At 35.1% G+C, this 14,925-nt stretch overlaps 1 protein-coding gene across 1 annotated transcript; it reads left to right on the forward strand.

Moving 5' to 3' along the window:
- The first annotated feature begins 3,120 nt into the window (after nt 1-3,120).
- On the forward strand, nt 3,121-7,913 carry LOC146138235 (tRNA wybutosine-synthesizing protein 2 homolog). The gene is made up of 6 exons (XM_083394088.1): nt 3,121-3,232; nt 3,596-3,749; nt 4,700-4,853; nt 5,058-5,167; nt 5,320-5,477; nt 6,259-7,913. The coding sequence occupies exons 1-6, from the start codon at nt 3,224-3,226 to the stop codon at nt 6,655-6,657; spliced, it is 984 nt and encodes a 327-aa protein (XP_083250214.1). The 5' UTR covers nt 3,121-3,223; the 3' UTR covers nt 6,658-7,913.
- Nucleotides 7,914-14,925: the final 7,012 nt, after the last annotated feature.

The following is a 14,925-nucleotide window of genomic DNA, read 5'->3' on the forward strand; positions in this document are numbered from 1 at the left end:
ACGTGAGATAAAAAAAAACCTACACAGCATGGATGATGAAATCCGATTAATCGTCAATGCGGATTTGATTTGTTTACTTGCATTTAACTGCAAAGTGCAAACATTAACGAAAAAATGGCCAATGCGAAATGCTTAAACTGTTGTGACCAAAAAGTAAAGATATTTTTAGCTTTACGGTGAGAATGATGTAGGTGTGCAAAAGCAAATTATACTGCGCAGTTTGTCGGACGTGGCTGCGCAATTGCGCACCTTAGAGGGAACACTGGCAGCAGCTGCCTAATTTATCTTCCGCGTGTTGTACCTTTTTCTTTAAGATGTCGAGTTTTACTGTCTATAAGCCGTGCCCTTCGCTTGGAGCAAGTGTGTAGTCAGCCATGCAAGCTTGAACTGAACTCAACTACGACGTATCTCACTTTACAACGAGCTCGTGGAAATTTGGCTAGAATAAATTCACTGACAATTTTTGAGCAGTTGACGAAGAATGGGCCTTTTCTAGACTGCTAAACCATTGCACTATTTGATTAAATTATACTCTCCCTACCACCCCCTGTGAAACACCGTCTACAGCAGAGTGTCAGTTTCCATCATGGTATTGCATAGATCAGCGCTTCTCAACCGGTGCGCCATGGAATTTAATACATATAAAACATTTATTTTTTACATTCCTATTAAGCTTAGCCCATTGATTCCACAGTACTTTCAAGTGAAAAACACAATTTGACCTACAAAGCAACAATATATGACCTACAAAGTAAGATCTACAACGCAACTATCAGCAGCGATCTAATAACGCCAATTTCGTAGTAATAACCACGACAGACTAAAATCTAAAATAGTCTAGATAAGGCCTATACATGGCGTAATAAGTCCAAAATTAATCGGAATACCACTAAACTAGACTGTATAGGGAAAGGGTATGGGATGATCGGGGACACCTGTCTGGCAATGGCCGTTTGCTGTCGACATTTGGGCTCCGCTGTTTTGGCCCTGGATTTTTGTCCCTGTTTGGGCTAATGGGCGGGTAGTTTGTAGTGTTAGCAATTGGGTTAGGTTTGAAAATATTTGGGGAGTTTTTTGGGGTTTTTGGGGAGTGATAGTTATAGGTGGGGTTTGGGGTTAGGTTAAAGGTTGTATAGGCCTTAATTTGCCATTTAGGTCTGATTCCGACTTCGTCATTATTGCGACTATTAGGTATTAGTCCTATTTTCGCGTTATTCCTAACTGTCTTTTGTTCCGAAGTTGATATTGTTTTTATTTTGGTCTCAAGGCTGAAGTCCCTTTAAAGATATACAACTATAAAGCCTATATAACAAAAAATTGCAAGCGATTTAAGAGAAATACTCAAAAATTTCGCGCTCGCTTCGATCGCAAAGTGCGCCGCCACTCTTTGAAAGTCTCTAGGTGAGCCCCCAAGTCAAAAAGGTTGAGAAACACTGGCAGATATCCATGACAAGGGCAAATTCCGAAGTCACTTTTGGAAAAAATCGACGGGGTGGAATAGCGCCCTCAGGTATAATTACCGGCACTAGATTTGCAATACGTAACTAACTCGCTGGAAAAGTCTTTATTGCTACTACAATTGATATCTCATCGACAAACATGATGAGTATAAGGTTTTAAAACGATGTAACAGACCTGGCATAAAAGTTATACGTCCTCGCTAAAAATTTGACAAAATTATACCATATCAATTTGAAACCGTTTACAAAATTACTAAAAACTAAGATATTATTTTTTTACATCGACAGATTTCACCCCGCGAACTTGGTTTATGTTCTTAGGGCCCGCTCGAACTTTCATTTTTGTTGATTTTTTATCTGGTTATATTTCCTTGGCATTTGTATAGTTCTTTGTCTTTTTTTTCAAAATCACGTCATGGACGACGCAAAAAAACAATGCAATACTTTATACAAGAATGCGTTGTTTAAATTAATGCTTTCCAAACAGGTCAAATTTTGTTAAAATTTAATTTAGGCCAAATGACAATCGCCCTACTTTTAAGTAATATACGGCGATTATTATTTAACTTGTCAAAAAAAGTAAAAATCGATTAAAAATTCACATAAATCGTTTACACAATTAAAAACTATAGTCAGCTTTTTGAAACTGTCGTTTTGTAAAACTTAATCAAAAATTTTTAGTTTTTAATTAAACAACATTTTAACTGTAGCCTATTATATATTCATTAGAGCAATATTCGTTTTTGCATTATATTGTTGTTTACCTCTGATTTGGACAGTTGCATTGAACAGTATTTGTTGTCTTTTTTCACTTGTGATTTGTAATTATCCCATTTATTTCGATACGTAGGCTATTTTCATGAGTTTTGCATCAACCCGAAAAAAATAGCTGATTTGTATTCGACCGATAGTCAGTAAAACATCTAATACGTATAGTTTTTTAAATCACTGTAGCCTACTTTTAATAGGTGAAAATATGTCACAAAAGTATATTTTGAGGTCGAGATGTGGTAAAACTTCAATATTTTTGGTCAAAATTTCTTGTTTTTTAGGTCGAAAATTAATCGCCCTGGTTATAACACGTTTGTAATACTTAAACCCTACCCTCAAATTGGATCTGCATTAGTAGTGTAGAGGTCCCACCGTCTGTATTTGTTATTTACTGTGTTCGTTGTGCGTGTGCTAAATGCCTGTTTAAGTCGTTCTGGTATATTTCCTTTCCCTGCATCCTGCTCGTTAACTGGCCAGTTTTAATCCTAAAAGCATTCGCTTTTACTGCAACGTTAGTCGTGTCCTTTCTACTGCAAGACAGTCAACAATGCACGCCTTACTGGCAACACGTGTTTTTGCTGCGCTGTAAGCTCTTTTATTGAAAGCGAACTATGATAAATTATGTGAATGTACAATAAATCTATAAGAGACCTGACAGTATGCACTTTGAAATGCTACGACAGTTCGTTTAGTTTCGATTTAGTGGAGTTCAGATAGCACGGTGGTCATGTCTCCCCGTTGAAATATACAGTAGGCAATCTGTGTAATCACAAATTTACATAAAAGACTTCTACGATCTGTATACCCTAATTGCATAAAAAAAGTAAAAAAATAATTTTTATCAAAGCTGGGCAATCCCCGAAACAAAACACTGTGGTAAAAAAATCAAGTGCAAAGTTTTTAATACAAGCTTGCAACAACATTATTTTATTAAGTACCTGAGTTGGTAATTACCGCAAACGAATATCGATTACTTTATAAGTATCATCGGAATGAAGCAGGTTCGTTTGCTAATGCTTTGTTGTAAATTTTGGTTCAAAGTAGTTTTCAATTATTAAGGTCTAATAATAAATAGGCACTCGTCTAGAATCCTAACACAACCCACATTATTTGGGTTAGCGTTTGGGTTATGGTGGGTCAAGTATTAAATAATAAATATAATAATACCTGACACACCCCAGGTCAAACGCTAACCACCACCTTAACCCCAATAATGTGCGTTGATTTCAATTGTTTGTTCGCTGTGGTAGGATTCTAGATCAGCACCTAAGTTTTATAAAAATCTTTCCGTTCCATCATTACCAAAAATATTACTTTTTTACATAAACCATCAGTATATAGAATGTCTTAATTATATTTTTCAGGATTTACAAAATGCTTTGACTAATCTATTTGCAAAACACAATAAACAGTTTGATGATAAAATTAAAGATGATTTACCAAGTAAATGGGAAAAACATGGTGATTTTATATTGTTTCCAGAAACATCTTTCACCCTGGACATTTGGTCCAGTTTTGGTATGTTGTAAATTAATGCAGAACTGCCGGGGCCCCAGATTGGAAACTATGGATATTTTGCTGCGGAGACGATTTGACAGCTTAAAATTGCTAAATACGACAATTTTGCAGCATAAATTTACCAAAATTTGCGCTGTTATTTCTAATTTTTTACTGGCTAAAAAAAATGCTATATATATACTGAAATCCATTAACCCACCAAAGTTTGCACGCTTGTGCCACTTTTCGCGTCTTATTGCATCTTACTGCGATTTTTCACGAAATGCATGGCCATGGTCATCTCTGAGCCAGTATATTCTGTGGCAAATGCACATCCCTGATTGGAGAATTTCCCTGTAAATTTGCACTGTTATCTGTTGCTGTTACAGTTTGTTAACAATCACCATGAATTGTGTCGGAATGTTAATCAAATCCGTAAACCTACAGTCATGCTTATGTTTTTTTGGTCGCAATATATCTACTGCCCGGCAAGTTTTATTAAATTAAATACTCTACAGAGCCTGTCCAAATTTTAACAGTTACTTTTAGACTGCACAATCTCAGGATGCATGAACTTATCCCACTCGCAATTTCCAAATTTTACAATCTGGTGCACACATAATTTAGTAAATTTTTCACCTGAATATCCCTATCCTGTTAGTACAAAGCACATCAATTGTGTATTAACCTTGAATGCAAACATGAACAGTGAACACCTAAAAATTTGGCACTGTACTTCTCAGATCTCAGTGTAAATTACCATAAAAATAAGACTGGCTGGGCCTAAGGTGTGTTTGATCTGTCAATTATATTGCATCCATTGACTAGGTTTAATAAGTTTAAAATTGATTTGACTCTTTATTTGTTTTATTATTTGGTGAAACACTATTGTATATATTATTAATATATATTAGAAATGTCAACATTATATATTTTAGCTCAAATAAAATGTATTTTAAAATTGTCTTTAGAACAAGAAGAGTTATGGAAATGTGTAGCACAAAGCTTTCGTGTAAACAGAATTGCCAAGCAAGCTGCTATTGTCAACAATGACTACCGCAGTCCCAATATTGTTATGTTACATGGCAGAAATACCGAAGTTATTCACATCGACAATAAAATAAAGTTTAAAATTTTATTTTGAACTAAGTGCAATATGTGTATATATAACATAAACCAAGAAATTATTTTAGTAGTTTTTAAAAGATTATATATCTGATAAAATATTTGAGATTTCTATTACTATTTATCTACCAGATATATTTTACAATATATTACATTGTACATATCTATAATAACTTCTGGATAAATTTTAAATATATTTTATAGATATAAATTTGATGTTACGAAGTGTATGTTTTCATCTGGTAACATCACAGAAAAAATCCGTTTGTCAAAACTTGATTGTCATGATGAGGTTGTGGTGGATATGTTTGCAGGTTTATATATATCTTTATATTTAAAAAAAGTATTTTTATAACATATGTACATTTAAGATACTTAAAATAAACAAAAATAAAAACAAATTCATCAAACCAAAAAAAAAATAAAAAATAATGTTTATTCTCAAGACGTTGTAATTACTTTACAGGGATTGGATATTTTTCTCTCCCGTTTTTAGTGCATGCCAAAGCGAAACACTTACATGCATGTGAATGGAACCCAGACGCAGTTAAAGCTTTAAAGCAAAACTTAGTTTTAAATAAAGTTTCAGAACGATGTTCTGTATATGAAGGTGATAACAGAGTGGTAAGTTTTACATTAATTTTATGTCAAATTATAAATAGTGGTAAAATATCCAAGGCTAAAGCAATATATGTTTTACTGTAAATCTTTAATCAGCAGGCCTATTAGGGATTTAGGGTCTTCAAGTGCACTATTGCTACATATTTCTTTGGAACCAGATAGATACATATATATTTTTTTCATATTTGATAACACAAAATTCCTGACAAACGGGATTATTGTTTGAATGCACCATAACTAGTCTGCATTCTGAAGAACCTATTATTCTAGCGAAAGCAATGCGCAAACAACAGATTGAATTTCATTTAGCCCAAATAAATTATTTATGGCTAAACTTTAAATATAGATTTTACAATGATACTATTACACATTAGCCACATAAAAGTTTCACACATTGCTCTATGAAATCAATGCACATTATTTAAGTTGGGATGTGAATCAGCTATTGGGTTTGGGGGTCAATTATTATTAAATTTAATCTCCCAGTTTTAATAAATATAAAGTAATGAAATTAACTAATTATTAAAAAAAGATACAAGGATTGAATATTATTGTTAAAGTCTGTTGAAATGTTGTTGGATGCAATTCAATACTAAATTATCCGGAATGCGATGGTCAGGCCATACAGTAATCCGTCCCTTTAAGAAAAAGGTTTGGCGACTACTGATCTACACCATAATAAAAGATAGAGATAATATAAAAAACCGAAAGTATATTGAGAAATTTGTTTATATATACAATGTGTCATGTACTTGGATTTACCAAATTTTACAATAATTTGCAGGTTTGTCCAGTTGGTATTGCTGACCGGGTAAACCTTGGCCTTATTCCAACAGCAGAAGCCAGCTACTATGCTGCCGGTAAAGCATTAAACAAGAAAAGGGGTGGAGTTTTACATGTGCATGGAAATGTATCTTCTGGCAAAGATTCTGTGTCCTGCAGAAGCTCCTCTGAACATCACACAAATATAAAATATTTTAACACCACTTGTAATCGAACTCTGAAAAGGAGTTGGTTAAACTGGGGAGTGGACACCGCTAAAAAATTTTTAGACATTTTGCAAACAATAAGCCCAAATTTGACGTGGACAATCACAGTTGTTCACATTGAAAGAGTTAAGTCTTATGGGCCACGTGTAGATCATCTGGTGGTTGACCTGGATTGCAGAACACGCAAAACATAATAATTTATAGATTAATGACTATAGATTTAAGTTTTCTTTAAACGGGAACATCAAACACCTCTTTAGATTGAAATTGAACTATAGTTTAAGTTGTTTTATCAAGAGAGTATTTTTGAAAGACCGGCTATTAACCCTACAGTATTTTTTTCTTCCTGTGTACCCCTTAACCGATATTCCAACTAAATTAACCCTTGAAGAAAAACAGCACCTGCAAATGCACCTAGAAATAAGCAAACAGAGTATGACCTTTTAAAATGTAAACTTTCGAGCCGCCATATTAGTACTAAATTGTTAGTAATCAACTTGGCTAAAATACATTTTAATGAAAACAATATTTCCTTAGGTATTGTAAATAGCAGTGTTGTAATGGCCTAAAATCCAGTAGCATACTTGACTTGAGTTCACTTAAGTTTTTAAATGACATGACTTGGACTTAGACATTTTGTACAATGGCTTCGGTTAAAATTAAATGTTTTTGTTCTATTGTTTTTAATTAAATTGACCTATTTATCATCGTCGCAAACTGGGTGCCAAAACGTCGACACCAAAACACCCGGTGTTGACAAATGTTCCCAATCGATACCCTTGCCTCTCACTACAGTTAAATGCGTTCTTTTGACCATTTAATTTAGGCCTTATTTCGATAGGATTAGGTCTTATTCAGACGATGTTTGATGTTATTATGTCGTAGATATTATTGCGAATTTTAATTTATTATGTCATCGGTCTTAATACTGCTGATTATTCTGCCTTAGATATTGTTACTTTGTAGGCCTTACTGTGTGTTCCCGTTTAAACCTCTATTCGTCACATTACGATTTTTATTAGACAGCAATATTTAGCTTAAGCTATTCTTGTATCGGACAACTGTGATTGTCCACATCAAAGTCCTAAACCTGTCGGAATAAGACTTAAAAGGCCAAAATCAGGCCGATACAACCTTTCGCTAAACCCCAAACTCTATCCATAAGTACACCACTAACTTCCCCAATATTTCAACCTTAACCTAATTTTCAACCCTACCCGTTACCCACCTCCAGGGCTGCGTAGTCATTAAAAACAACGAGTCGATTCAAACAAATATTGTGCGATTTCGTCGAGTCACGAGTCCGGCTGCGACCCTACACCGTGCAGCTGACTGAAAGGTCTATTTCGACCCATCGCTGCTCTGGCCGTATGGCCTGAATTTGTTTTCTGTTATTCTTTGTGTATTTTGATTCATCGTGAACGGAAAATAAACTTTACTTATTTACTACCGCCTGTATTTCACCTTTTTTCTTTTGGACGTTTTTTACTCTCCTGTTTTATGTCTGGGCAGTTTTCATTGACTTACGTTTAAATACACTGCATTAGCTCAGCCAGATTATCACAATATCTAAAATTCGTGAATGTTTCGATTAATAATTGCGCAGCTGTGTCAGCAAAAGGTGTAGCAAGCATTGATAGCCCATACGTTTCAAGAATAATACAGAAAAACATGTAAGAATGTGATGTAGTATAAAAGTTGGACTGATTTTAAATACCACATCTAAACCATTAAAGAAAGTGCTGAAACCTTGTTTAAGTATTATCCAGATGAACTGGAAGAATCACTGCCTGAAGAGATCTGCTAAAATAACACCATTTTAGCGTAAAAAGCAGCAAATACGCTAAGGCGTTTAGATTTAATAATGAAAATAAGGTATCTTTTGTATTAAGAATGTATCTGTGTCTGATGTTTGAATCTAATGCGTTAGTCTATGGACCAAAATAGGTTGCATTCCTTAGCTCTACTTTTGCATAAAAAACGAGATTTTAGAGAAAAAATATACAGCGATGAATTATAAACAGCTGGAAAAACACGTTAATTGGTTCAGTTTGATAAGTGAATAAAGCAATGTTATTTTATGGTAGTTGTGGTAGTGGCATAGCCAGCCGAATTTTTTTTGGGGGGAGCCAAAAAGTTTGAACTTTTTTGTTTAGCTTTTACCAGTGTATCAACTGCCGTAACCAACCCAAATAACAATGCTAGCAAACCGTTTCGAGCAGCAACTGACGAAGTTTTAACGCAAGACTCAAACAGCAACTGCCGAAAAGCAGTAAAACTACATTATTGTATAGGAAACGTTATATTAACTACATCGTTTATGACGTAACAGTGCATGACAATTAAAGGTGTGGCATGCCTGTGATCGACTGTTGTTGTACTGCTCATAAATCCTACAAAACAATTATTAGGAAGAAAATATCAATAATTTTTTGGGGGGACATGGCCCCTGTGCCCCCTGGGTACGCCTATGAATTGTGGTTGGAACAATAAACAAAATGAAAATAGACCAATAGGCCTCTGACTACCATACAACCCCAGGTCCATGAAAACCTTAATCCGGCCCTGGGGCCACTTGTAGGCAGTTGTCACCCCCCATAAGACCTAAATATGAATAAGGCCTAAATCAGTGGTTTTCAACTTTATTCATACCGCGACCCATTTTAACAACACAATGTATCTAACGATCACCTTCCAAAAATTTTGATTCTGGCATTTGTGTATGCGAAATAGCACGAAAAATATAATTAAAAATAACATAAATGATAATATCACTCTGGAACACTATATACGGATCTGTTCATAAGTTTAACCGTTATTTTCACCAATATCACTCTGTTTAAAAAAATACTCATTTATAATAAGGCAGCATCAGTGAGATAGCTGGTGTTGCATCTAGGCGTCAAGCTTGTCTATGCGTGGCGCTGTTGTTGCCAAAGCAAACCTTAGATCTGGCCCTACCGTCATGAGGGGCTACTTTGAACAGCACTCTAACTTTGAACACTAATCTAAAAAATCCATCGCACCATACATTAAGGTCTGTAAAATACACAATATAAATCGGTTTTCCCTGAAAATTTCATGAAATAGACTTCAATACCCGCTCTTTCCGAATATTTTAAAACAAGATTTCTATGTTGACAGTAAGGACTGCTTTGATACTAAAAGAGGTTTTGATCTATTTTTTTTCAGTGAAGTGCTAAGAATTGTATTAGCACACGAAAGATAATTCAAAACTGGGTTTATGTTGAGAATACCGTTCATTATCTAAAAATTACTAAAGTGGGTCGTCTTTTTATTTTGGTGTGTCTAACTTTGAACAGTGTTGAAAGTATCCCCACCTACTTTTTTGGCGACATCAGTACGTTTTTAGTGTTGTTCAAAGTAGCCTATACGTGTTGTTGTTGCATTAAAGTATCATTGATAAATAATGTCCTACTTTAGAATCGTCATACCTTAGTGGTACTTCCGTTGACCATGCAAATGATATGCATACGGAAGTTTAATTTTTTTTTCAGCATAAAAATACATCCATTAATTCATCATATTTTATGAACTAGATTATTGATAAGCACTGTAAAACATAGTTCGTGCATACAAACGATCACTTGGATCACGAAACTATACACTACAGCCTATTCGAGTCAAACATTGTCAACAGCGATGGGGGCGGTTCAGAAAAAGTCTATGTCGTTAGTTAGAGAAAGCAAGCAAAATGCAAAACATTTTTTTGGGAACGTTGAGCAACAAACACACTGGTACTACCGGCCATCTAACAGTTTTTAGCGAAGTGGAAGAAGATGCGTTCGTTGAACACATCCAAATCGTTGGAAAATGGGGTTTTGCACATGAGAATTATAGAGGGTCAAATTTCTCTTGAAAGGTGATAGAAATGGCTAAGGAAGGTGCCAGGGTTTCTACATTAGCAAAGTATGGTAAAGGTTGGCGATGGCCATACTGTTTTGACGAGGTTGTATGACTATGAGTGGGATAAAGAAGCACAACATAGTAGATACCAGCATTAACAAACGCGGATTTTTCGGGTTTCCTGATCCTAAAAATGAGCGGGGCCCTAAATATTGTGTTTGCATAAGCAATTGTTTTAGCTGTTCGTTGTTCTTTTAGATGTATTGTTATTGAACTTTTATTAAATAAAAAGATTTATTTTTCTATCCACGCGGTGTTTTTTTGTGTGTGTTTGGGGGGGATATTTGATTTTTTAGAAAGTGCGGCCCTTCTTCCTTAAAAGTACCCTTTTTTGGCAATTATTTCACTAAACCTGTTTTAAACACCCAAGTTTTTTTACTAATAATGCTATGTGAACTGTTAACTTTGAACAGAGCTTGTCAATTAGGCCCTAAAGTGCTTGTAATACGTAGTGTTCAAAGTTAGAATACCCCCTACCTAACTTTGAACACATATAAATTTGGCGGTAAATCTCCCAAAATTAGATATTTTAAACAAGAAAAAACTACCATTTGAAACATCTATACACAGCCCCAATTTTGACCAAATTTCAGATAATCAGCATAAAAAGTAAAAAAAAATACAGAACAATAACTTCAAAAAGTGTTCAAAGTAGCCCCCCTTGACGGTACTTGTGACATCATACCCAAATATTTCTCGGGATAATAATTGTTATTGTGATGTAATACCTGACTCTTGTTTCAACAGTTAAAAGATTTTTGCAGTTCAGTAAACACTTGTTTAGCTTGTGGTTTCTGTCTTTATTGAGTTTGAGGATAAACATAGCGCAATATAAATAATTGTAACTTGACTTACAAGGTTAGAGTTTTTACTTAGTTCTTTGGCAAATTGCAAGGACTGGTGTGTACAAGTTCTTCAGTGAACGTAAAGATGTGTACTGTTCCAAAAAATGTTGAAAAGCAATTTCGTAAGCTTAGGCTAGCTATGATTGATCACAGACTCAATAGTAAGTCTACACTGTTAAAATAATAACAATTTTCTTTCCGACTGCTAACTGTTTGAACATTAACTGTCAGCAACATTCACTAACATCATTACAGTAATTGTTTTATGCTAATTAGATGGCATTCTCGTAATAGTTATTGGTATTTAATTGTCGTCTTCGCGACTCCCAGAGAAAAGGCAAACGACCCACCCGGGGGTCGCGACTACAAGGTTTAAAACCACTTGCCTAAATGGACAAAATGATCCCTAAAAATGTAAGGAGAATGTATGAGATGATCGGGGTCATCGGTCTAACATTGGATGTTTTGGTGTCGACGTTTCGGCGTTCTACTTTCAACGGCGATTACAGCGCCGTTAAGGCGTCCCTGCTTTAGCATTGGGTTGTTTCCCCTGTTTGGGGTTAGTGGTGTGTATCGAGTGGAGTTAAACATTAGGTTAGGGTTGGAATTATAAGAGGAGTTAGTGATGAATTTAGGGGTAGGGTTTGAGGTTAGGCAAAAGGTTATATAGGCCTTATTCTCGACATTTAGGTCCTATTCCGACAGGTTAGGACTTATTCCAATTTACACGTTATTATACGACTATATAGGTACTATTCGTACTTGTTAAGGTTTCTAATTTTAGACATCCATGTTAAGGTTTCTCATTTTAGACCAGCGCTCGTTCGGTATAGGCCAGGTCGGAACAACAAACGGCCCGCGTGCGACCCACTATGTATTAACATTTTTCAATTTACTACATTATTTTTATTTTTGATGATTGCGGACTTGCTTGTTTAACGCAAGATGGCACATAATAATTGCTGTAATGTTTGGCAAAAAACTACGAAGCGCATAGTTTTGTCACGTATAACCTATAGTAGGGTGACTTAATGTTCAATTCAGGGATGATCAAAGATTAACTCCCCCATTTCAAATTCAGTACGTTAATAAATTTACGTGAGTGGAGAATTTTTGCCGGGCCAGAGTACGAGTAGTAGTAGTCTGTTGCGGGGCTGCAACACAACGAGTTTGTAACAACATGGTCTCAAACAGGGTAAGGTCCAGGAGGGCAAGTAGCCTATGCCGCAAAAAATGTATTTTGTACTATATCTTATATAGGCTACTTAACGAAAATATATTCAGCCCCAAATCGCTAAGCATAGGCTAATACGGTTTGTTGCACCGCTTGACATAAAATCTCTTTGCATATTTTGTTAAATTAGAGTTAGACTATAAATAACGGTATACCGAGAAATATGCAAGTCACTTTTGTATCCTTCTTTTGCTATTTTGCTGATAAACGACGAACGGAATTTGAGTCTAATTTTCTTACCAAGAATGGCTTTCAGCTGAGCATTTCTCAGACGTTGCTGGTAAATAAGAAGTTGATCAACATCCATAACTTTTTCGTTATTAAATGGCAAAAATATATTTGCGAAGGAAGCAAACGGACCAAATGTGGCATACACTAAATTAAACTATGTTGTCACACGCTAGTGTTTTAAAACACCTACAGGTATTTTTGCAGCTACGCCCAAAGTTAACATGGTGCATTTATGGAATCTGTGTGGCCAGCAGCAGGTTTTTTTCTAAGGTTTGGTTTGGGTGACCGCTAAGTAGTTTTAAGAGACCACAAGTGTTTCATTTAAATACCAAAAAGTTGCAAGTCCAAAATTTGGGAAACCGCTGGAGAAATTTGGGGGACCGTTTCGGTCCCCCGAAATACCTCGAAAAAACACTGACCCAGCAGTATGTTAGCGAAACAAAGCCAAGTTCTCCATACGCGCAACTTGAAAACCCTTGACTTTATGGCAAGCAACGAGCGCGCTGCGGTCTTGTTCCATTATGAGTACTAGGCCTACATCGTAAACCGCAATTACACCAGTGTTTTTATGTAAGCCAGTTTTAATGTAAAATATGATTACGTTACGCTTGAGGTAATTTTGACAAATATCTCAGTCCTACACTTTTTCTTTTGCATTTGGGGTATTTGCTCACACCCTCAACGTGTGATGCAATATGTTATAATAAACAGTTGCAATATCTCATTTTTGTTTTTGTTGTCATTCACCAAATATCATGGTTTTGCCTCTGAACTCTGCACTGCAGGTGTTTATAATGTAATAGGCGGTTTTATCTATAACAACATTTTGGCTTGTTTATGTGTGCAGAAACTGAGATGTTCGTTTCTATGTCGAAAATTTGCTTCCAAGTTTTATGGAACTATTTTACGCCATATTTTTTGCCAAACAGTCTGCTCTTAATATTAAATGGTTCGACAACAAGAATCTCTTCTTTACATTTAATTGTTTGCGGGAACACTCCTTACAGACGAATTGTATCAGATGTATAAAACCTAGTCGTTTTAATTACCGGTACTCAATCTAGAAGTACATCACATTACCCGATTATGAATTATAATTTTATAATAAGATTAAACTGAAGAACTTATTATATTTACAATTTTATCCTAAAATAATTGAAACAAAATAAGACATAAAAATAAAGTCCAGTCCTTTTCACATTGAATGCTTCAGTTTATTTGGAAAATAAGGCACATTTATTAAATGCAGCAATTCATTAAAAAACTTATATGCGCATCTGCTCATCAATAAAGGACTCACATAATAAATGCTGCCAAGTTTAAAATACACAGTACTTTATACCGAAAGGTGACAATACTTACGCGCTTCAATAAATCTCTGGGAAAAAAAAATTGTTGCTCTGTTTAAGCTTTATGATCAACATAGACATATGTTTTTCATGAAAATCAGTAAATAATCCTAAAACTTTAGGACAAAATGTTCCAACCATCAACATATATAAAAACACTTCTTTCACACAAACAGCATTTTAAGTCAGATACAAGTTTAAATATTTGCAATGATTTTAAAAATGTTTTATCAGGTTTTATTATTCTTAACATTAAATCGATATGTGTTTTGCTTAATAGATTTTTTATGGGTATAACGGTATACACAGTACCCCCAAATAAAAATGGTATTTACAGAAAAAAATAATCGGCTGTAAAAACTATTTACAACTAGGGGCGTATCCAGAAATCCAAAAATTGGGGTCCCGAATTTTCAACCAAGGGAGTTCCCCTATTTTTTTTATTGGTCGTTAATTAATAAAGACGACATAAAATAGTGACGGGTATGACATAATAGTGATTTTAATGCCGTTATGAATAGGAAAAACTAACCAAAAAGAACCAATTAACGTCCAACAAAAGCAAACACGTGCGGTCGTGCGTCGTCGACTCTCTTGCCAGGCGTATGCTAAATAACAAGCACGTCTCTCGCCACCTGCAATACTAAACCAAGATCGTTTTTCCCGGGTGTTATTTTGACACGATTAGCGCAACAACTACGCAGTGTGCCAAGTCAGCTAAAATACAAACTGTCGTTAAGTGAAAAAAAGTTGATAAATTGCACACTAAACACGTGGTCTTAAATTAATTTTGCAGTAACTACTATAACATAACAATATGACTTTATAACGCGCACGCCAGTCACAGTTAGACCTTCTTTAAGAGAATCTTATTCA

The sequence above is a fragment of the Ascidiella aspersa genome, chromosome 7 (assembly GCF_963924565.1).
Source record: "Ascidiella aspersa chromosome 7, kaAscAspe10.2, whole genome shotgun sequence".
Lineage (NCBI taxonomy): Eukaryota > Metazoa > Chordata > Ascidiacea > Phlebobranchia > Ascidiidae > Ascidiella > Ascidiella aspersa.

Coding starts and splice junctions, on each gene's coding strand:
- LOC146138235 (XM_083394088.1), top strand. Junction 5,168..5,319: donor TGTGGTGGATATGTTTGCAG/GTTTATATATAT, acceptor ATTACTTTACAG/GGATTGGATATTTTTCTCTC. Junction 5,478..6,258: donor ATGAAGGTGATAACAGAGTG/GTAAGTTTTACA, acceptor AATAATTTGCAG/GTTTGTCCAGTTGGTATTGC.